The sequence below is a fragment of the Podarcis melisellensis genome (assembly GCF_964234715.1).
Source record: "Podarcis melisellensis genome assembly, chromosome: 8".
NCBI lineage: Eukaryota > Metazoa > Chordata > Lepidosauria > Squamata > Lacertidae > Podarcis > Podarcis melisellensis.
In genome coordinates, this window is record NC_138540.1 from 20,323,338 (window position 1) to 20,347,776 (window position 24,439).

Here is a 24,439-nt window from a genome sequence, read left to right on the forward strand (position 1 = left end):
CAGGCAGAAGAAACTCATTCTAGTTTCATCCTCCTCCTCCTCCCTGCTGAGTTGTACAAATGAAAGAAGGTGGCTGCTGTCTGCAAATAGGTTGGTGTGGCAGTGCCCCATTTGCCCTCATGGACCAGCTGCCGCTGTTACTCAGAGCAGACCCACTGGGATTAATGGGCCCAAGCTAGTCATGCCCATTCATCTCAATGGGTCTACTCTGAGTAAAACAAATGTTGAAGGCAGCCCAGATGCTCAAAGGCCAGCATGGGGAACCTTGGCCTCATTGCCCTCCCCTTCAAATCCATATGTTTCAGTTTCAACAGGTCTCCAGGATTTCAGGCCTACCGGGGATTGAACCTGGGACCTTCTGCACTCAAAGCAGGTGCTCTGCCAGCGTGCAACAGCTCTTCCCCTGCAACTGAAAGAAGAAGCCTGGTCTTCATGGTTCTGAATGAAGGGCTCCTTTAAACAGCAAAACAAGAGGCTCCTTACCCCAGTTCAGACCATTGGTCTATCTAGCTCAATACTGCCGACACAGACTGGCAGCAGCTCTCCGTGATTTCAGGCAGGTCCCTCCAAACCCTACCTGGTAGTGCTGGGGACTGAGCCTGGGACCCTCTGAAGATGCTGTCCCACTGAGCTACAACCATTCATGGGACATCGGTAAGGAGCGCTAGCCAAAGGAAGGACTGCCCAGTGTGTGTTCCCGAGAGGGGACAGCGCCATCTCTTCGAATGCTCCCTCTGGGCATTTAAAAGGCTCAACCTTACCTCCCTGACCCTCTTCCTCTGCATTTTCATTTTTTGAAAGCTCACCAGGGTTCACCAACGTGGTGCTTGCTGGGTCACCTTGCCTTCTGCTGGAGATAAGCTTGAAAGAAGTATCCTATGGTAGCCAACAGGTTGCAATGTGTACTTGGTTGTGGTGCGTGTGAAAAAGACGTTCACAAGTTTCTCCAGTTAGCAGGTGAACCCACGAGCCCTGAGACACTTGGGCAACTGGTTTAAAACCAGTACCATACAGAGCAAGGCTGCTGTATGCAGACGGCCAGGAGACAATTGCCAAGCAGTGATTTATAGCAATAACACAAGATGCTGCCTGCTAGATCAGACCCTCTTGCCCAGGATAATCTACCGCTCTGACTGGCAGCAGCTCACTGGGGTCTCAGGCAGAAAACAGCCACCCCCATCTCTTCCCACCTGAACAGTAGCAAGTGTAGAGACTCTGCATGCACTCTGCCACTCAAGTGTGCTTTTCTTCCCCATATGCCCAAAGAAGCACCCGCTAAAGCATTTATACAAGCTGTTAAAATTGGGAATGAAAATCCGAGGCCCTCCAGAGGTTGCTGGACTCCCGATTCATGTCAACACCAACTATTAATCATGCTGGCCATGGCTGATGCAATTTGGAAGTGTAAACAGCAGCCCCTGTTTTAATTAGTCTTAACAGAAGCCAGAACAGCTACTCATGCAGAGACACAGCAGGGAGACTCCTTTCTGAATAGCTCTTCCCCCTTCCCAGGAGCCTTTAGTCCCAGGATGGAAAGCCTGTGCCCCTCCAAATTATTATTATAATATTTATGATGTGCCCTTCCCCAGCAGGTCCCAGAATGGGTTACGTTACAGTAATTTAAAATTGAGAATTAAAAACTGGTGAAACATATTAGGCTCCATGAAACATTTCAGTCCCAGCTGGTTCTAATAAGAGCTGTGACTTTTTAAGAACTGGGCTTACATTTTTTTCCTTCTCCCTCCCAATCCTTTTTTCCTTATTTGCCATGTCACGTCAAACATTGCTGTACTACAACTCCCAACATCCCTGACCATTGGTGATGCTGCCTGGGGCTGATGGGGGGTCCAGCAACCTTATCTAGAGGACCACAGGTTCCTCTTGTTTAAATAAAGCAGGGGGTGTTTGAAATAATAAAAAAAACACACACACACAGTTACATGTATTTACATTCTATTAAGGAGGGTAACATCAGACACCTTAAGCTGCAATTCTTAAAAGAACAGGGTTGTGTTGGTGTTTCTGTATAAAGGACAGGGGCGGAATAAACCCATTTAAATGAAAATCAAAATGTTCATGAGTGTAACCCTCATCAGGAAAGCAACTTCTGAACCTGAAGAAGGGAATCGTTCAGTCTTCCTGTAGAAATAGTCTTCCACCAGTAACTGGGTTGTTTGAATTTATGTATTCCTGAGGAACAACTCCATCATCCGACTAAGCTTTGACCGGCCAGAGACTCACTTGTCATCTCCCTCCAGTTCACTACCTGTGACTTTTTATGATTTGACGCCTTTCCTCCCTCTCCTGAAGATTACCCTTGTGTCAGATCCAACACACACCAGGAAGTCTCTTGGTTACAACTCTCACTTCTCGCAGTTCTGGATTCACTGGGCTGCTCCACTTTGCTAGCAAGAGATCTTCATGAGACCTCTTCCTCAGCCTAGCTGCATTCCACCCACTTTTCTTGCACCACTGCATTCTCAACGGCTCCCAAGCATGCACCTATACTCAACATAAAGCAAACTCTCTGGTGGTGAGCACCGATTTGAGACCACGGGCCAGGCGACTTGGGTTTGCATAGCCTATATAAACAAGTGCACCCTTCAAGCGCAGGTAAACAGGGCATGCGCAGGAGTACGGAACAAACTGATGCCTCTGAAGCTACCCTGGATCGCTGGTTAGAGCGCGGCACTGATAACACTAAGGTTGCAGGTTCGATCCTTGTATGGGCAGCTGCATCTTCCTGCATTCTACAAATATGTGATACCCCTTTTAGGTCCTACGGCAAGGTAGGATGTACCTAATGAATGCTGCGGTTTAGAGCTTAACCATATCCCGCTGCCCATTTTGGGATAATGCCAGAGAGGCCGACCCACCCTTATTCCACCTTTGAACAAACATGAGGGGCACGTTTGTCGCTTGCAGTGTGTTAACTCCCAGGCACTGCTGAAATATAAAAGAGCGCTCACAGCTCTCTTGACAACCTGCGCTTGCACATTTTCTTTTCTCAAACAAATCATTTTTATTAAGAGACAGGTGCACCCACCTCTATTTAACCGAGAAGCAGATGCTGTTCAAACACACCCCTAGACCCCGATCTAGAAAAACAGCCCATGCCCCTGGCATTACCTGGTGCCTGCCTCCTTAGGGAACTTGCTACCGGATTGTCCTCCCATACAACTCGAGATGGGACTTCTGCCCATTGGAAGAGGTTCTCTGCCTCCCTGCACAGTGACTTGGGCTGTGATCGGCCCAGATGGTTAAAATGCACTTTCATGGTGCTTTTGTCCATGAGCAAGAGAACATTCTTGAGGTCTATCTGCTGGGGGGTGGGGGGAGTGCTCAATAGCAAGGGGAGCTGCCGCCAAACTCCAGAGTGTTTCCTCTTCCACAGGCCGCGCAGTGTGAGATGCTGGCGTGTGAGCAGCTCAGCCCTGAAGAGTGGTGTCTGTAGTTACGCCCGTGTGCCCAGGTCCCTGAAGAGATGCCTCTGTTGAGACATTGGCTGCCTAGGAAAGAATGCCTCAGCTGGCATGCGAGTGGGACTTGTGTGATATTAACTCCAGCAGAAGCAGCCACTGGAGTATCCTGGCTCAAGTCACTAAATCTATGCAAGATATTGTCATTCCTTGAAGCCTGCCGCAGTGTGGCTTAGGACCGCTTGAGTTTTGGCGTGTGTTGAGCCAGGAGGAAAATGGAGAGTAAAGGAAGGAGAGGAGAAAGTGCTGGACCAGCTGGTCATGTGGGCTCCTGCCTGGGCAAGCAGAAGGACATGGTCCACTGCAACGCTGACTTTGCTAATTTTGCTGGGGGAAAGGCTGCACTCTAACCCAGAACTGGCCCACCATCCGGCTGCTTGCGAAGGGAACCCAACACTGGTTTGAAAGGATGTACTGGGTGTGGGAAACCGCTGCAATCACCAAAACAGAAACTTCAAACAAATGCGAAACCAAACAAGTGCAGCCTGTGAGTTCCTCGTCCCCCCACCCCTTCCCCCAGGCAAAGATAATGGTCCTCAAATACTAAAGGTGCCTTCTCAAAGTCCAAACAGTAGAGCAGAACAACTGGGCATTTGCAGGTTACAACCGAGTGTCCTGAAGGAGGGAATTTTAAAGAAGTTGCCGATCGACAGCACAGGCAAGAACTGGTGCGGATCCTTCTCTGTAGAAATCAGAGAGCACTTTCTTCTTGAAGGCAAGCGAGCTGTAGCTCTTGTTCAGTTGTGGACGGCTTTCGTTCAAAAACAAAAACGTAAGTCTAGAACACCGCACTGTATACACACAGAACACAGATATAGCAGCAAAAGGTAACCTTTGTTTTTTTGGGGGAAGCAAGAAGGTGCATCGAGACAGAGAGAGAAAGAGAGTGTGTGAGAGAGAGAGCCCCTCTCGGATCAATTCCTCAGAATTCCTCGTGGACATTTCGTGCGTAGTCCATGAGCTTGCTGCCGGTGAAATACTCGCTGTATTTCAAGATCTCCTCTTGCTCCAAGTGGTGGTTCTGGTTCTCGTCGGCCACGGCAATCATCTGCTTCGCTTCGTTCAAGGCGTTGTATTCGTTCATGGGGTCCATGTATTCCTGGGGAAGGGAGGGAGAAAGAAAGCAAAGGGCATAAGAGCAGGCTGCTGGATCCGGCCAACAGCCCGTCTAGTCCAGGATCCTGTTCTCACAGCAGCCACCCTGTGGGAAGCCATCAAAAGCAGGGCCCAAGTACAAAACCACTCTCCCCCTCTGTAGTTTCCAGAAACTGGTGTTCAAAAGCGCCGCTGCCTCCGACGATGGACTGGTAAAATGGCTGCGTCAAAACCAAGCCAGAGGGGGAGGACCACTTTGCAGCAGCATCGGCAAAAACTGGCCAGAGGCAGGATGGGAGGAAGCTGGGTGCCCTTGCATAGCTACTCATAGTTTTCTGGACAAAGGGGATTAGTGGAAGTTATTGTAACTGGCAGAGGACCTGACTAGCACACAGAACAACAACAACAACAACAATATCTGGCTGGGTTTCCCCAGCCACTCTGGACAGCTTTCAACAAAATATTAAAATACAGTAATGCATCATCAAACATTAAAAGCTTCCCTAAACAGGGCTGCCTTCAGATGTCTTCTAAAAGTCTGGCAGTTGTTGTTCTCTTTGACATCTGGTGGGAGGGCGTTCCACAGGGTGGGTGCCACTACCAAGAAGGCCCTCTGCCTGGTTCTCTGTAACTTGGCTTCTCACAGTGCGGGAACCGCCAGAAGGCCCTCAGCGCTGGATCTCAGAATGACCCAGTTTGAAATACCCTGGAATGTCCGGTAAGAAGGATCAGTTGTTGAGCGATGGGAAAGGCCTCTCTTAAAGAGCTGCTGCCACCACCAAAACAGAGGTTTGTCCTGGCTGGTCTAGTGCTTTGATTTTGTATAAGGCTGTTTCCCACATGATTTAAGAAAATCAAGCCTTGCATTCGCTGTACCAGGACAGGTCAGGAGTAACCACATCTCGATCTGAGGTGCGTTTCTAGAACTCATGGTTTTACTCTGAGATGGACCAACGCTGGACACAACCTGATAATCTGAAAATCTGGACTGAGTTAATTCTGCTTCTGACGCGGTGTACTTGCAGAACTTGGCTGTCTTTGGTGTGGAGCTTGAGAAGAGGAGAGAAACTTGATTGTAAGTAAAAAATCTGTGCGTACGTAAGATTTTCTTTTCTTCAGAATACTAAACCCCAAAAATGAAATGTACGGCGAGATATACAAGAAACCCTAAGCCACACCCTCATTGGCCTCATCTGCAGGAAAACATTTTATCAGATTCACGGCCACATTATCAGAAAGTATTTATTTCAGAAAAGTCCCCAAACTTCCTGCTGTGAGTCTCCCTTCTCCGAAACACAAAGAGCTTTGTTATGGAAGGACACAAATGTGCAGATTCGCCCAGGGTTCAGATACCCAAAACTTTGTTTCAGAACATAGCTGAAAAAGGTCTAACTCCCTCCGTGACACACAGTGCGCTAATTTCACTTTTTCCAAGGTGGAACTGAGAAAGAGTTAAAATGACGTCAGAAAGTGCATCAAGCAAACCTCGTTCCTAAGCAACGTCTCAGGAAGCGAAGGGGGCCCACGCCGCAGCTGATCACCTGCTGCGATACAGGTCAAATGAGAGACAGTAGGAAGTTATAGGTAGAGCTCTTTATCTCTCTCCCTTTGGCATCTGAATTCTTTGTGGAGCAGGGTGCACGACCAGCAGGGAGGTGCGCCTGCTTGTTTCAAGGGGGGTGGGAAGCAGCTTTTTCAGAAATCGATAAGCTTGATTAAAGGTCAGAACATCACTTGACACTGTGAACCTGGTAACTGTTAGAGGCAGCTTTATAATTCTAATCTCGACTTCGCCTTAAAAAAAAAAAGTTGGATGCTAATTTGAGATAACCATACAGTTTCCTGTATTATAATTTATATACCGCCCTTCATTTATAGAAGAACGGTAGCCTCTTTTTAAATGGAAGAATGGAGACCTCTTTTTTTTGACTATTTAGAGAAATATCGTAACGTGATGAATTCGCGAGCAGGATTTGAACTACGAGCAACAGAAATAATGAGAGATGATTGTATTATGGTTAAGATATAAAAGGGGGAAGTCACAGAGTACAGCAATGAGATAGAATTAAAAAAAACACTATAGGAAATGGAATGGGAGGACAGGAAAAAAAATATGTATTGAAATTTGTGGAAATTTAATGAAATATATTTATCTATACAGTTAGCTAAAGTGGTGCTTCAGGTTAAGAACGGATCTCCGGAACAAATTAAGTACTTAACCCGAGGTACCACTGTACTACCCTTCTTTTAAGGATCACAAGGCAGTTCACGGTATAAAAACTCAGAAGTGCGTAACATTGTGTATATATTATTGAATATTTTGTTTAGTGTTCCTGGAAATATATATTGCACAATATCTTTTGAAATTATTTTTTAAGTAAAAATCTGAATTTCTTTTTTTTTTTTTTAAGGATCAGGACAACAGGGGAAGCGTGGGAAATGCAACAGTGCGTGTGCCTCTCACATGGGATTTCAACCAAGATACGTAAAAAAGTTCACAATTTGAGCGTATGCAGCTACAGCCAATTCCCAGGACACACTCACCTCCAGCTCTTCCATAGTGACGATGCCGTCGTGGTCAGCATCAATGACTTCCTCAAACTCTTTCTTCCTGTCTTTCACCCAGTCGTCATCGATGTCCTGAGCCTGCTGGTTCTCCACGGTGCCGACGGGCAAGGAGATGAACTCGGAAAGGGTCAGCTTCTTATCGCCGTCCTGATCTGCAAAGGTTACAGCGTTTGACAGTAAAAATAATGGGACACGCAGAATTCAGCATGCGAGTTGCCACCAATGTCCCACCATTCCGGACTAGGTACCTACTACCACATGTTCAAAGTGCATGGCTTCCCTCAAAGAATCCTAGGAACTGTGCTTTGTTTAGTGTGGTGGCGATTTTAGCTCTGTGGCTACAGTACCCAAGAAACTTTATTTTTTTTTTTTAGCGGGGAGGTTTAAATGTATGATGTGTAGGTAGCTCATTGCTTCCAGCAGGTTGTAAACTGGATTGGGACAGTAACCTTTAAGAATATTTGCAAAGGAAACATCACCGAGAGCCAGTGTGGTGTAGTGGTTAAGAGCGGTGGACTCATAATCTGGGCAACCGGATTCGCGTCTCCGCTCCTCCACATGCAGCTGCTGGGTGACCTTGGGCCAGTCATACTTCTTTGAAGTCTCTCAGCCTCACTCACCTCACAGAGTGTTTGTTGTGGGGGAGGAAGGGAAAGGAGAATGTTATCCGCTCTGAGACTCCTTTGGGTAGTGATAAAGCGGGATATCAAATCCAAACTCTTCTTCTTCTTCACCGCTTCTGCCTATCAGCTGGGCATTTACCCAGAGGCCCAGTATACTTTCTGCCAAAGGAGAGCGAGTTGGAACTTGGGCTGGGGATACCAGAGTTCAAATCCGCTCTCCTCAGAGTGAATCCGGGTTAAACTGTTCCCTCTTACCTTAAAACCAGCACTGGGAGGACCCTGTGGCCCTCCAGTGGTTTTTGGACTGCATTTCCCATCATCCCTGGAAACAGGCTAATTTAGATAAGGATGATGGGAGCTGCAGTTCAACAACATCTGGAGGCCAGCAACCCTTGGCTTAAATTGAAGGTTTGTTGCAATTTCATAGCAATGTACAGAAGGAGAATTATGAATGCTGGCCAAAGCTCCATGGATAAAAGGAAAAGATAAAAATGCAACAACTAGGTTGGAATGCATATCCTATAATCATCAACCTCTGTTTGGACATATAGGGTTGTACCCAGTGTTAATTCTACTAATTAGTGGGTCAAGTATGTGTAGAGCTTAGCTTGATACAACCCACAGAACTGCTTATATTAATATAAGCATGCAAGCTGACAGACATGACTAACTTAGGTTCATTAATTTCAGTGGGTCCCCTCCAAGTATAATTTAGCTGGGTACAATCTAGTAATCTTGAGAAAGGGGGCGCGGGGGGGGGGAGTAGCAACTCTTTCCACAGAAGAGAAAAACAAGGTAATACAAGGGAACCAGTGGGCTCTGGAGCCAAGAGGTAGACTAGGGTGCCACCTTCTGGCCAAGGAGGGTGCTACAACAACAACAACAATTACCGTATTTTTCGCACCATAGGGCGCACCGGACCATAGGGCGCACCCATTTTTTTGGGGGGGAAATAAAGGGGAAAAATTATTTTCCCCCCCCAGGCGCGGGGCTGGGGCGGGGGAAGCTCAAGCTCAAGCTTCCCCCGACCCCAGCCCCCAAACAGGCAGCTCTCTGCAAGGCGTGGGAGCACTCCCGCTGCTTGTGGAGAGGTCCGCGAAGCCTGGGCGCGCTGAGCTCAGTGCGCGCAGGCTTCGGCATGCTGGCAACTCTCCACAAGGAGCGGGAGCGCTCCCGCTGCTTGCGGAGAGGTCCGCGAAGCCTGGGCGCGCTGAGCTCAGCGCGCGCAGGCTTCGGCATGCTGGCAAGTCTCCGCAAGCAGCGGGAGCGCTCCCGCTCCTTGTGGAGAGGTCCGCAAAGCCTGGGCGCGCTGAGTTCAGCGCGTGCAGGCTTCGGCGTGCTGGCAAGTCTCCGCAAGCAGCGGGAGCGCTCCCGCTCCTTGTGGAGAGGTCCGCGAAGCCTGGGCGCGCTGAGCTCAGCGCGCGCAAGCTTCGGCATGCTGGCAAGTCTCTGCAAGCAGCGGGAGCGCTCCCGCTGCTTGCGGAGAGCTCAGCGCGCGCAGGCTTCGGCATGCTGGCAACTCTCCGCGGAGAGGTGTGCGAAGCCTGGAGAGCGTGAGGGGTCGGTGCGCACCGACCCCTTTCACTCTCCAGGCTTCAGCGAAAGCCTGCATTCGCACCATAGGACGCACACACATTTCCCCTTCATTTTTGGAGGGGAAAAAGTGCGTCCTATGGTGCGAAAAATACGGTAATTAATCCCTCCTTGGAGGTGAAATTTTTAAGAGTTTCAGAGGCGTGGCAGCTGGCCAGAAGAGGGAGAAGTGTTTTTAAACTGTCCTCCCCAACACCACCTCTTTTATTTTTCTTCTGAAGAAATCTCCCCAGCTGCTTCAATGGGCCTGGCTCTACCCGAGAGGCCACAGCCTCTCGGGTAGATGTTTAATGTTGTATTTTAATCTTGTTTTTTAAATTGTATTTTAATCAACTTGTTTTTATTATTGGTTGTTAGCCACCCTGAGCTCGGTCTTGGCTGGGGAGGGCAGGGTATAAATAAAATTTATTATTATTATTACTATTATTATTCCCTTACTGGGAACATAGCCAACTGCCTTGGAATTAAGAAAGGCTAATGGCCCACTTAGTTGATTACTGTTTACACAGACTGGCAGCATGGCTCTCCGGGCTTTTAATTCCCAGCCCTAGTTGGAGATGTCGCAGACTGAACCCGGACCTCCTGCATGGAAGGCAGATGCTCTTCCAGTAAGCTATGGCCCTTCCGCAACACTGTGCCCAATGCTACCTTTCACAGGACACAACCCACACTCCTCTCTTGTGTCCCAAGTCTCCCTCTGCCCACTATACCAGCAGCCAACAGGGGTAACCATTCGGCATCCTCCGGGATCTCGTCCCCATCGGACAACTCTCCAGGAGGCACTCCAGCAACATTAGTAGCTGGGATGAGGTCAAGTTTTCATGAGATTCTGCCCATGACGGCTTGGAAACGTACCCAGATCCCGGACGATTTCCTTCACCATAAACTTCAACATTCCCCTGCTGTGCTCTGGGTGAAGGAAGGACAGGAATTCTTCCTCATTCAGCAAAAGGTCCGTGGGCGGATTGTCGGCTTGATACCAGCGGTCTTTCAAGTTGTCAAGGACTTCCTGTGCTACAGATCGGAGACAGACAAACAGATTTCTTTCTTTCCGTTTTAAAGATCACATTCTCTTTAAATTTGAAGTTTTGAATACGTATTGCAAAGCTTTTCTTCTTGCGAAATAGAATGGTTAAAAAAAAACATCAACAAGATCAAGACTGACCCAATGTAGCCTGCAGACTGGAATTTCCCCAACCCTGATATATGCCCTATAATACTGGAAGTAGCCATTACCTCAGTGGCAAGACACCTCCTTTGCGTGCAAAAGGTCCCAGGCTTCATCCCTGGCCTAAGAACAAAATAAGTGTCTGCTGGGTCAGACCAATGGCCCGTATTGTCCAGCATATTTCTCTCAAAGTGTCCAACCAGAAGCCCCAAAGAGACGTCCGCAAGCAGCACCTGACCACCACAGCAGAGAGTTGTTAAGAGACCCCTATTCCCCTCCCAGAGCTGCAATCCCCTGAATCATTTAACAGCCAACCACTTTTAGAAGGAAACACTGGGAACTGTAGGCTTGTGAAGGGGACAGGGATTTCCTACATCTCAGCACCCTTAATTAACCACACTTCCCATAATTCCTTGGGGGAAGCCATGGCTGTGAATGGTGCAGACGGGGCCTTTTATTTCCTTTTTTTTAGTGCAGGGGATTTATACCCCGCCCATCTGACTGAGTTTCCCCAGCCACTCTGGGTGGCTTCCAATCAAGTGTTAAAAACAGTACAGCTTTCAATATTAAAAACCTCCCTAAACAGGGCTGCCTTCAGATGTCTTTTAAAGATAGGATAACTGCTTATTTCCTTCACATCTGAAGGGAGGGTGTTCCACAGGGCGGGCGCCACTACCGAGAAGGCCCTCTGCCTGGTTCCCTGTAGCTTTGCTTCTCGCAATGAGGGAACCGCCAGAAGGCCCTCGACGCTAGACCTCAGTGTCCGGGCAGAATGATGGAGGTGGAGACGCTCCTTCAGGTACACTGGACTGAGGCCATTTAGGGCTTTAAAGGTCAGCACCAACACTTTGAATTGTGCTCAGAAACGTACTGGGAGCCAATGCAGATCTCTCAGGACTGGTGTTATGTGGTCCCGGCGGCTACTCCCAGTCACCAGTCTAGCTGCCACATTCTGGATTAATTGCAGTTTCCGGGTCACCTTCAAAGGTAGCCCTACATAGAGTGCATTGCAGTAGTCCAAGTGGGAGATAACTACTTTACTACGATGGCTAACTTCTTTGCAGGCCTGGGTTTGATTAAAGACGGTTCATATGCATTATAACTTATAAATAAAGGTGTTCTTCTCCTTTCTCCTCTCCAGAAGTGGGGATGAGATAACAGAGGAAAGCTACGCAGCATGCCAAAGAGCTCCAGGTCTCCCCAAAGATGCCTTTGGGCTGGGTGAGGAGGCCTGGAAGCCACACTCCCTGGTCCATGTTTGAAAGGGGCCTATGCATCGAAGGACAGATCCACACCATTTAAAGCACATGACTCCACCCTAAGAAACCTGGGGAACTGAAGCTTCCCACCCAACGGAGCTGCAATTGACAGCCCCACTGTTAATTTACCTATAGTTCCCTGGATTCTTTGGGGGAGCTGGTGTGCTGCAAATCTGTGGTGCGGATGAGCTCTAGGCAAGACTGACATTAGGCTCCGTCTTTTAAGGAGTGTCTTATGCCTCCAGCAAGCTTCTTGCATCCGAGCGGCTCTGGCAAAATGAGCAACGGCAAACCCCTAAGGGGAGCAATATGGAAGAGGGAAGAGTCTGGAGATGAGGCAGCCAGCTTCCTTTCAGGCTGGAGTGGCAGCAGATGGGCTTCCCTGCTCCATATGGCGCACTGCTCAAGACACAGTTGATTAAGGCAGCGTGTGCGTAATGCATAGGGATGAGATTAAAGGCTTGCATGCAACAAACACCAGCAGCCTCGCTTGAGATTGGATGGCACAAGATACTTGCGTACGCGTGTGCGTGTTTTCAAATTCGACCGTGCCTGTTCCAGTTCTAGCGATACGCTCCTCCAAAGAAATACTGCTTTGGTCAATAATGCTGCTGGAAGTGAACTTTGTGAAAGGACATGTCTCTAGTTTAGCAGTTCACGTGGTCAATGTGTTCAGTGAACCGCCCTGAGATCTTATGAGCAGTGGCGTAGCGTGGGTTGTCAGCACCTGGGGCAAGCCAAGTAATTTGCACCCCCTAACCCGTGGATTTGTGCCCCCTAACCCTAACCCCCAGATGTTGCGCCCGGTGCGGCCGCCCCCCCCCCCCGCACGCTACACTACTGCTTATGAGAAAGTGCGGTAGAATAAATCTAATAAATAAAACAATGAATGAATAAGTTACAGAGCCCTGGTAGAAATGCCAGTGGACACAGGGATGCTATTCATAATAAAAGTGTTAAGAAATCCTGAAGCAGCTGCTAAGGGAAGGGCGCATTCAGAGTTCTATGGCATTATATAGACTACAGTTCTGACTGTTCCATCTTAGAAAGGGTATCACGGAAAGAGTAAAGGTGCTTTTAAAAAGTGGGCAATTAAAACAATCAAATTAAAAGAAAAAGCAGCTGGGTTAAAACATCTGGGACGTTTTGGGTTCAAACCAAGGTAACCTGACCTTGGTTTGAACCCAAGCCAGACTACAGCGCTGGTTCCTTTAGCTTAGAATACACTATCTGATAGGGGCTCTCTGGGGCTTCAGACAGGGAAGGTGTCTCCCAGCCCTACCTGGGGACTGAACCGGGCAACCTTTGTATGAAAAGTGTGTCCTCTGCCACAAAGATACAACTGCTCTGTGTGCGCTTGTAGTAGCACAGAATGAAATCCCCAAACCCCGCTGTTTGGGTGCTCAGAGTCCCCACTCTTGCAGAAGGAAATGCAGGCATCTGCGGGGAGAACCCAGGCCATCCTGTTGAGTGATCTAGCTTCCCACTTCCTCATCTGAAGGCAACCCCCCCCGGTTGCTTTTCTGAGCTTAGCAGAGAGTTCTTGTGCAGCCCACTTGGGTAGCCCCTCTGAAAGAGTCTCCTTCCTGCCAGCGGAGTGAGTGGCGTTAGCCCATTCTCAACCCCTTGCCTCCTCTGCAGGCAAATGAGATACTGGGCCAATAATTCAGCTTCCAGAGAATCTTTCTAAAAAGATGCATGATCTTAGCTCTTACAGTTGCAAAGTGTGTGGGGGGGGGGGGGAGTGCTTGCTGAACTCTCAGAAGTCCCTGGGGTGGATGAACACCGCTGAGAACGGTTAAGTGTGGAGCTCCTTTCCTTCCCCTGTGTTAGCTTCCCCCAAAGAATCCTGGGAACTGTAGTCTGTTAGGGTTGCTGAGAGGTTTTTAGAAGACCCTCACAGAGCCACAATTTCCAGAATGGCTTAAGGATCAATATTTCTGCCCAGGAATTGAAGCTCTGAAAGGGGAATAGGGGATCTCCTAACAACTCTCAGCACCCTTAAACTACAGTTCCCAGGATTCTTTGGGGGAAGCCATGGCTGCTTAAAGCGGCATGATACAGCTTCAAATGTATAGTGCAGACGGTCCAGTATACCTGAAGGAGCATCTCCACGCCCATCTTTCTGCCCGGACACTGAGGTCCAGCTCCGAGGGCCTTCTGGCAGTTCCTTCGCTGCAAGAAGCTCAGTTACAGGGAACCAGGCAGAGGGCCTTCTCGCTAGTGGCACCCGCCCTGTGGAACGCCCTCCCACCAGATATCAAAGAGATAAACAGCTACCTGACATTTAGAAGACATCTGAAGGCAGCCCTGTTTAGGGCAGCTTTTAATGTTTAATAGACAATTGTATTTTAATATTCTGTTGGAAGCTGCCCAAAGTGGCTGGGGAAACCTAGCCAGGTGGGTGGGGTATAAATAATAAATTGTTGTTGGTGGTGGTGGTGTTATTCTACTGTTCCATACTGCTCAGTATTAATACTGACTGGTAGTGGCTCTCCGGGATTTCAGGCAGGGGACATTCCCAACCCCACCTGGAGATACGAAGGATTGAACCTTGCGACTTTCTGCAGGCAAAGCTGATGCTCTATCACTGAGCTGTGGTCCCTCCCCAATTCAGACACCACAAGTCGCAGGAAGCTTCCTTGACTATATTTTGGGGAAACTTTCACTGAACCATCATCTCACAGTCACAGGATTGTTGCAAGCATAAGGTCTTTAGGTTTTTTGGGGGGGGCAGGATGACGATGTACCCTCTTCTGAGCTTTCTGAAGGAAGAGCAGGATTAGTTTACTCGATTTTTATTTTATTTTAGGTGCAGCTGCTCTAAAACGAGCAGCCCAGCTATTAACCAGTAAAACCTGCAGAGATCTTGTCTACTTTGAAACTCAGTGCCCAAGCTAGCCTTCAACCCATTCCAGGAACTGAAGGTAGAACACGACTGTTTTCATGTGGTCTTTGGGGGAGATGGGCAGAGACAGAGACCAGCGCCACTTACTTTCCTCGTCTATTTTGAGCTCCTCGTTGTTTTTGATTTTTTCAGCCACCTCCTTCTCGTTCATCCCCTTGCTTGCCAAGAACTTGATTTTGTACTCATCCCAGGACACGTGACCTAGGAGAAAAAAAGGAACCAATTCAAATGAAGAATATCCAAGCAGACAAAGAATGTTTTTCTTTTTAATGCATAGCATGAAGGAAGTGGATATAGGATTCCCCCTCCCCAAATACTAGAATTTGGGGACATCTACTGAAGCTAAACATTGGAAGATTCAGGGCAAACTAAAGAAAGGATGTCACACAGAACACCATTAAACCACAGAACCTGCTCCCAGAAGAGGTACTGATGGCCATCAATGTGGAAGGCTTTGAAAGAGGACAAATTCATGGAGCATAAGGCTGTCATTGGCTACTAACCCTGAGGGCTGTTGCGGTTTCCTAAGAATAACGAGGCAGGACTCCAACCTGTCTTTTACCGGCTTTATTTTGGTGCAAACTATTTACAGTGAGGGATGAGGGTGGCGCTGTGGATTAAACCACAGAGCCTAGGACTTGCCGATCAGAAGGTCGGCGGTTCGAATCCCCGCGATGGGGTGAGCTCCCACTGCTCGGTCCTTGCTCCTGCCAACTTAGCAGTTCGAAAGCACATCAAAGTGCAAGCAGATAAATAGGTACCGCTCCGGCGGGAAGGTAAACGGCGTTTCCGTGTGCTGCTCTGGTTTGCCAGAAGTGGCTCAGTCATGCTGGCCACATGACCTGGAAGCTGTATGCCGGCTCCCTCGGCCAATAAAGCAAGATGAGCACCGCAACCCCAGAGTCGGCTATGACTGGACCTAATGGTCAGGGGTCCCTTTACCTTTTACAGTGAAGAGCGTCATAAGTGCATGTCTGGCTCAATCGCTAGCAGAATCCAAGAGTGGTCTTTTTTTGTACCTCCCCCAACATAAGTTTTGTTACCCCCAACTGTCTCCACCCCTCTCTGCGCCTCAGACTACTGTGCTGGATGGGCGATGGCAAGGGCGTGCTTCCCTCCTGTCCAGCTTGCCCAGGAGTGGTGTTAAGGCTCCTACTAGCATCCTCTGGTCCTTGTATCTCTTCCCCACTGGAGGTGGGGCTTTCCTCCTCCCCGGAAGAGGAACTGCTTCGCAAGATTTTTGGAGGCTCCCTGTAACACAACTGCCCTTCTATTTCTTGCCTCTGAGCCGATGGCAGTTCCCTGACATCCGTGTTCTACTTTCATAGTCAAAGGCAGTCATGCTTCTGAATACCAGTTGCTGGGAGCTACAGGAGGGGAGAGGACTTGTGTTCAGTCCTACTTGCAGGACACTGGGGAAGGACCTCTCCCGTCACCTCTTTATTTGAATTGGTGGTATCACATTCTGCATGCAGAGCAGGTCCCCTGCCACTAAGCTATGGTAATAGTAATAGTAATAGTAATAGTAATAGAAATTTATTATTTGTACCCCACCCATCTGGCTGGGTTTCCCCAACTACTCTGGGCGGCTTCCAACAAAGATTAAAAATACATTAAAATGTCACACATTAAAAACTTCCCTGAACAGGGCTGCTTTCAGATGTCTTCTAAATGTCTGGTAGTTGTTTATTTCTTTGACATCTGATGAGAGAGCGTTCCACAGGGCAGGCACCACTACCGAGAAGGCCCTCTACCTGGTTCCCTGTAGCTTAGCTTCTCACAATGAGGGAACCACCAGAATGCCCTCAGCGATGGACCTCAGTGTCCGGGCAGAACGATCGGGGTGGAGACGCTCCTTCAGGTATACTGGGCCAAGGCTGTTTAGGGCTTTAAAGGTCAACACCAACACTTTGGTCCCTCCCCTTAACAGAAACTAGAGTGCGCTTGCATCAATGTGACCCACCAGGCCTAAGGCAACCCAACAGCCGGGTATTTTGGCCCACAAAATCCACTTGCCGGTCTACTAGGAGCAAATGGCCTTGACTCTCCACCAGCCCCTACCCCAGGCTCTTGCCTGCACTGCAGTTTGGAGTAAGGTAAAGAAAGAAAAAAGGGTTTTCCGAACTGCGCCTCGGCAAATGTAAGAGAGAGACGTCCCCACGTCTCTCTAGCCTCGCCTGTGCATGACACTAAGCCAGAGAGGAGGTGGCGGCAAACCCACTTTTGGCGCTGGTCCTTCCCAGCTCATCAACAGGTTGTTTCCCCAGCAGGAAAAGATTCCCCACCTGGCCCAGGAAGCTCCTGACAGACAACTGCATGGCTGGTGGGCTGCATGGATGCTTCTTGCACTACATGCACACCATGCAACTGCCTGGCAGCTGGTAAACTTGGGGTTAGCAGCCTGTTGCTCTCCAGGTGCATTGGCCAGCAGCTCCCATCACCCTTGCCCATGGTAGCTGGGGCTGATGAGAGCTGGAACCCCACAAACCTGGTGGGCATCAGGTTGCCTGTGCTGCGCTGACACATGCCATGACAACTCCTTTTGTGACTGAGGCTGCCCCATTCACCCTTCTCCTACCATCGCCATCGGGGTCCACGGCCCGGAAGTGCATTTTGTTCTCTTCCACGGCCTCCTGGAAGTGCTCTTCTGTCTTCTCCATGATCCAGCGCTGCATCTCCTTTGCACTGATCTTTTTGTCCTTGTTGATGTCGACTCTGTGGCAGGTAAGAGGAAGAAGAGTTTGGATTTGATATCCCGCTTTATCACTACCCTAAGGAGTCTCAAAGCGGCTAACATTTTCCTTTCCCTTCCTCCCTCACAACAAACACTCTGTGAGGTGAGTGGGGCTGAGAGACTGGCTCCCAGAGATAGGAAAGGAGTCAAGTTAGGGCTCCAGAGGTGAAGGCCATGTTGGACTAGGACCTGGGAGACCGTGTGTGTGTGTGTGTGTGTGTGTGTGTGTGTGTGTGTGTCAATCTCTGTCTAGCCATGAAAGTCGCTGGGTGACCTTGGGCCAGTCACAGTCTCTCAGACTAACCTACCTCACAAGGCTGCTGCGAGGATAAAATGAGAGCTGGGGAGAGAAACCATGTACACCGCCTTGGGTGAAAAAAGGTGGGATGGAAATGCAGTCAACTAATCCATGTGGAATGGAAGAAAGGCAATTAGTTCTGATGCCAGAATAACTGCAGTTGAAGCCTCTACTTGGCCACAAAGAAAACCTGTGTGGCATTTGGATATAGTCACCCTTGGAGATCAAAGACTGGGGCACATGTGGGAAACATCCAAGCTCACTGGTGCCAGATTAAATCCCTGGGATTTTCCATGTGGAAAAGGCTTCCTCCTGAACACCTTGAGAATGGATTTTTTAAATGTTTTGACTATATATATATTCAAATATTTTCAAAACCAAGGGGTTCAATTCTACTACTGTGCAGAGCAGAGCAGACCCACATAAATTACTGACCAGTGCATGAATCAAAAGAAAAACTCAGTAAGAAATCAGAGAGCAAATGTCAGTAACGGTTTATACTGAGTTTTTTTTTAAAAGTCATGCATTGTGTTGGAAATGTTATGTTTTATATACTGTGTCCACTCAGGAAAGATCCCTGCCACTCTTCACCCCAATTGTTGAAATCTACCTCTCCCCCCCCCCCTCTCTCTCTTTAAAAAAAATCATTTGCTTCCTGAGATCTGCCTGGTCAAATTTCCTCTCTCTGCTCCCAATGGGATAGCGGAGAATAAAAAGTGCTTGCCCTTTGCACAAGATCATTTGCAAGGTCAAGGCAAAGGCAGCCAAACTGCTTGTGACCTGCCCTTTCTGCGATGAGAAGGGAGGAGGGATAGGGGGCTCCGGAATGACATACAGTCACTAATCGGCCGGCAAGAGCTCTAATCAGCTTTTGAATTCATTATTGCCGGCTGCTTATCTGCGATGCACTTAACAATAAACCTTTTAATTTGCAGACAGGATGTCTGGGAAGTGGTTACCGACCCAACAGCGTCAGACACACGTGATAAATTATTCTCAAGCAAAGGTGGCTGGACAGACTGACATCTGCACACTCACAGCTGATTCCCTCATTCAGAAACACTGGCTGAGGGCAAAGACTATTGTAGGGCTGAGAATTCTGCAAGACCTGGAGACTATGAGGGTGGGCTATTGGCTGGCAGTTTTTGCTGGGGTGAAGATTTAATTTGGGGGGTGCTTAATGTTTGCTGTTATTTGGTATCGAGTTTTTGAATCTTTATTGCTGGACCTTATTATAAATTATGTGGAGATGGTTTAACTTTGCTGTATACTTACTGAGATGTTTTCATTCATTGTTCATGATTTCTTAGGCTTTGCTACGTTTTTGTAATTTTGTAAATCCTCTGGTGTTGTAACCTGCCTTGGGCATGGTTTGCTATAGAAAGGTGGTATACAAGTAAACAGTGGTGACTGAACTGCCCGCTTTTTCAGTTACCTGAAGCAATTACAGCAGCTCCAAATTAAAAGGTGACATTGGTCGATGCTAACATACACCACTCGCCCAATCTAAATTGCACCCTGAAGCTTCTAGGATCCCTGCAGTAGAAAGAATCACATCAGGGAAATGGCTTAGCCCCCTGTTGGGCGCCAGGTCCAATGCCTGGTATCTCCAGGTACACCCAGGTAAGACCGCCACCTGAGACCTCAGAGAGCTGCTGCCAGCTAGTGCAGGCAGTGAGTCAGACTAGCTTTCTCAAACCTCCTGTGCTGCAGAAGCTACAACTCTGAACAGCCCTACCAGCCAAAATTCGTAGTGCTGCAAAACATCTGGAATGCACTGATCTGATGACATCTATGCTAGACGGACCCAACTTCCTCTGTGCATCTGCCTCAATTCAATTTGGAGCAAGACTCACTTTGAGAAAATAACCATGAGCTTCCTCCTGTTCCTGCGTGGTTCTGAATCTTCGTCGAACTCCTCCATCTCCTTCCCAAGGAAGACCTCCTGGTGGAACTCCTTGTTGAGATGCCCGTCCATCTCCATCTTGACCCCATTCAAGTGGTCCGGGGGCAAGATCTCGTTCTCATCGTTGTTCTCGGCCGCCGCCTTCTCTTTCAAGGCAGAGTTGTTGGCAGGCCGCGCATAGACGTCCATGAGGAGGAAAACAAAGAGGAGGGACAGGTAGATGGAGCCCAGGCTGCAGATGAAGGCCCGTTTCGAAACCATCGCTCCTCCCCTTGAGCGTCAGCAGCTTGTAATACTGGTCTGGCGATGGAATACCCTGGGAGGAAAACCAACAAGTGAACATGATCCATTGTTTCCAGGCGGCTGTTATGAGCTCAGAGGCTGAGCTAGCAATTCCCCATTAGACACAACATTTCGCTCTGGATAGTTAGTGCTAAACGTGGACCACTGCCTTAACCTTGGGCAATATTTTCATAGCATCTAATGATTAAGAACATAAGATCGGTCCTGCTGGATCATACCGAACGTCCTGCTAAGAATTCAGGAACCCTGCTGGATCAAGCCAACGGTCCACCTAGCTCAACAACCAATCAGATGCCTGTCGAAAAGACTATAGCTAAGTGGCAGAGCGTCTGGTTCGCAAGCAGAAGCTCCCTGGTTGAACCCCTCTGCATCTTCAGTAGACTCTGGGGTGAAACTCTGGAGGGCCACTGCCAGTCAGAGCTGGCAACACCCAAAGATCTAACTCAGTATAAGGCAGCTTCCTAGGTTCCCACAGAGGCCAATGGTGATGGGAAGTCTGCAAACAGGAGACAAGCGCAAGAGCACTCTTCCATTTGTGACCGAAAGCCATTGGAATTTAGAAGCCAGGTGCCCTTCTTTCCAGTACGACAGGTAACCTTTGACAAACTTGCAAAGTTGTCTTCCTCCTCCACACCACCATTAAAGCTGTCTCAGGTTGGCAGCTGTAACCACATTTTGCAGTAGCACGCCACACCTGCAGATGGACTTTGGAAGTGTGCTATTGGTGGTCATCAGATGACTGCTGCAGACAGCATCACACCTTCAAAGGAGCTTGCTCTCAGCACTGATCAACTGACTGGCAAGTAGGTGATATCAACCACCTGTCAAAACTGGCTCATTTTTGGGACGGGGACGGGTGATAAAGATCTGGCCCTCCGGACAGTCCATGTGGCATAGTGGTTAGAGTGCTGGACTAGGACCTGGGAGATCAGGGTTCAAATCCCTATTCAGCCTGGATCAGTCACTGTCTCTCAGTCTAAGCTACCTCATTGGGTTGTTGTGGGGATTAAATGAGGAAAGGGGGGGAAGAACCATGTACACCACCTGGGGGTCCTTGGAGAAAAACGGTGGGATATAACTACAATAAATATGTAACTAATTTAGTTCCGCATTCTGGTCTACGGTCAGGTGAACAAAATGCTGCCCCTTAATTTTGTAGTAGATAAATAAATAAAACTCAAAAAATAAATAAAACTCAAAAAAAATTAATTTTGTAGTAGGTAATAGTTTATATATTTATTCTGACAAGTCTTTTTAAAAAACAAAAACCTATTTAATAGAACTCCAATCATTCCCTCTGAAAAATATATCATTTAATGAGGACACATCTCACTTAAGCTTATTGGGGGAGGGGCACACATTAGATGGTTCGAAGCATAAAGAATTTTTGCCAGTAATCCCACCATGACAAACTCTGTAATGCCTAAAGCTCTAATCCTGTATACACAGTTTGCAAAAAGGATCACAAATATTTCACACCACTTTTGCAGCTAAGATGCTCTCCTGTAAAGTGTTAGAAACTACTGGGGTAGAAAAGCTAGGAGCCAAATGACTTCTGGGACCTGAGTTGTGGGCACCAAAACAGAATGCCTAGTCGCCATTGGCAACACTTTTTATTTATTATTTTGGTAAGCATGAACGGATATGCCGTTCACAAAAGTGACATTGTTAATATCACATTTTTAGCAGGAATTGTTAATACATGTCTAATTTGGTGTTCAAAATAAAAAATATTGGTACCATATTTCAGTTTTCAAAGCACTCTACTCTTTATTGTTAAATTCCTTAACATATACTTCAAGGCTTCAAAGCACATACATTTCAGTAATCCTTGAGTTTCAGCCAGGTGCAAAAAATGGCACCCAGACGTTTTGAGGTGCTCGCAAATGGAGATTTTTTTTTAGGCACAAAATGCGCCTGGTGCCCTGCTAATTTCGAACCCTGCTCCTGGAGCAAGTCAGAACCACAAAGGTAGGAAAGCTGGTACTTTTACTCAGTGTACTTTTACTCAGTGTACTTTTACTCAGTGTACTTTTACTCAGTATACCATCCCACCCACCCACACCATGACACAGAATTCATGCACAATTCACACACTCTCTTGCTTATTTTTTTATTGGAAATATAAATCTGAGCGATATTCAGAGGTGTCACTAGCTCACTGCTCCTCAGAAGAATTTGCCATATTAACTTCTAATGTTTCATCCTCAACAGATTCCAATAGACTCAAAACTTATGCAACTGGTCTACGTAAGAGACAAGGTTCAAACTACATGTTAAGTTTAGTGACTCACTGGATACCCTTTGCATTCAAGGTGCATTTAAAAGGCATGCAAATTTCATCAGGCAGGTGCTAATAATTAATGGCATCAGAGCAGGCTTTAATTCTTCCCGCCCCCCACTGTTGTGGTCCTTCTGCTTTGTGAGTAGAATACTCTGTTCACGGAAGTTCAGTCCCAGATCCCAAGCTCTATTAAAAGTATGTCATCTGCTTCAGCGTCTATTAAAAGGCTTCCCTTACTTCTTTTGCAGACACCAGCACATTGAGAAAAATACTAAACTAAAGAAGTCCATATTATGCACTACAGTGGTACCTCGGGTTAAGTACTTAATTCGTTCCGGAGGTCCGTACTTAACCTGAAACATTTCTTAACCTGAAGCACCACTTTTGCTAATGGGGCCTCGTGCTGCTGCCGCGCCGCCGGAGCACGATTTCTGTTCCCATCCTGAAGCAAAGTTCTTAACCTGAACAGTCTGAAGCACTACAGTCAAGACACAGGCTGACAATCTCAGTGACCTGGTTTCCACAGCATAGTAAACCAGTTTAAAACGATCTATGGTTTAATGTGAATGCACAGCATATTACTGCACTCTGATAAAGTAGCGGGCACTTCACTACTCCCTCATTCCTGCTGGATAACAAGCCATGGTATGGCTTAGAATTGCGTCCAAATAAGAGCTTGCTGTTTGGCTAGCCATTTCCATTCAGATTTTTGGGTCACTTGCTTCCGACAAAGCTTTTTTCATGGCCCACAAGTTAAGACACTTCTAATACACCTGACATTTTTTGCATGCCAAATAGGAAAGTCACTTTGCAATATGTTTCTCATAAAAGGAAAAGGGAACTATACTTCTGTTCTGCTCAGTAAAGAAGCACTCTGTCCAAATGTTCCAACAGGGACAGTTGTTGCTTTTGTAAAAGGATTTTTTTTACACTTCACATGCTTTTTTTTTGCGCCTATACTATAAATTCTGCACATGCTCTGAGAAACAACCTAAAAATACCACAACAACCAAACAGTAAAACCAGGGGAGAGACAAGTCTATTCATGCACAAAGAATCAAATTTTCAAATAAAATAATAATAATATCCCTATGGGTTGTATTCAACTTAGGCCCAACTCAAAAGAAGACCCATTGAGATTAATGAAGCTAAGTTACCAGTGCCCACTGACTTCAATGGGTCTACCCTGAGTAGCAGCACTAACAGTGGATACAGCATTTCATAATATTTACACACTGCTTGACCGTAAAAAAAACCTCCTCAAAGTGGTTTACAGAAAGATAAAGCCGAGAAAAATTCACAAGCCAACTTTAAAACATACAAAAATATTTTTTTAAAGAGAGATTAAAATTATTATGTATCCCCCCCCCCCGGTTTTAATGCATTTGTTGGGAATGGGGGAGGTTGTTATCTGTCTGTTTGGTTGTACTGTATGTCGCATTGGGTTTCCCTGGGCAACATAAAGCTACTAAACAAATAATAATTATAATAATTTAAAAATTCTCATTAACTTTCTAAGCATCTGGGTAGGCCTGCATAAGCAATAACTTTTCCAAAGGCAGCCCTGCGAAGGCGCCTCCTTGATCTCCCTAGACAGGGAGTTCCAAAGTGCAAGCGCTGCCACGCAAACCGACCAACTTCTCTTATAAACGCGAAACGGGCATTACGTGGCACCCGCTTACGTTATTTACAGCTGTTTATTCCTCCGCAATTTGTTTGCACACAGATACAAAAAAAAAAAAAAAAGACTCCCAAAGCAGGTATTAAAACCGGCAATTAAGGAGGCGCAATAACCGATCCCGCTGGGATCGTTTTCAAACGCCCTTGAATTGAAACGTAGATGACAATCCAAATAATAATAATAACAATAAATCAGTTTTTAAAAGCAGGCAGGAGAAACAAATAAAACGGAAAGTTCGTTCAAGGGTATCCATTAAAAGAGCCGGCAAAGCCCCTCATTCCCTCTCTGTCTTCCCCGCCCCACTTCGCTCCTCCTGCGCTCTGCGTATGCTCAGAGGCTGCCGTGACCTTCTGCCCTGCTCCCATGCCGCCTCCATACCTGCCCCGCAGGCCACGGAGGCTCCTCATGCCCAGCCCCGCCTCGCTGCTCTGGGGCTTCCTCTCCGCCTCCCACTCACAGACAGACAGACAGACAGAGACACGCCGCGCGCCTGCCAGGAGGAGGGAGGCTGGCCGGAAACAGGAAACGCCATTCGCCGCT

General features: G+C 47.6%; 1 protein-coding gene across 1 annotated transcript; it reads right to left on the reverse strand.

The window, feature by feature from the left end:
* Nucleotides 1-2,997: 2,997 nt before the first annotated feature.
* On the reverse strand, nucleotides 2,998-24,439 carry SDF4 (stromal cell derived factor 4). Its single transcript, XM_081923793.1, has 7 exons — nucleotides 24,278-24,439; nucleotides 19,582-19,947; nucleotides 17,272-17,408; nucleotides 14,781-14,894; nucleotides 10,214-10,372; nucleotides 7,119-7,294; nucleotides 2,998-4,578 (listed from the first exon to the last, which is right to left on the reverse strand). Exons 2-7 carry the CDS (start codon nucleotides 19,890-19,892, stop codon nucleotides 4,402-4,404), a joined length of 1,074 nt encoding a protein of 357 aa, XP_081779919.1. The 5' UTR covers nucleotides 19,893-19,947; nucleotides 24,278-24,439; the 3' UTR covers nucleotides 2,998-4,401.

Bases quoted from the DNA above. Each gene is read 5' to 3' on its own strand.
- SDF4 (XM_081923793.1), bottom strand. From the start codon at position 19,892: ATGGTTTCGAAACGGGCCTTCATCTGCAGCCTGGGCTCCATCTACCTG. The intron at 17,409-19,581 runs GTGAGTCTTGCT...TACCTGCCACAG, and splicing joins CTCATGGTTATTTTCTCAAA to AGTCGACATCAACAAGGACA. The intron at 7,295-10,213 runs GTACGTTTCCAA...TAACCTTTGCAG, and splicing joins GGAAATCGTCCGGGATCTGG to ATCAGGACGGCGATAAGAAG.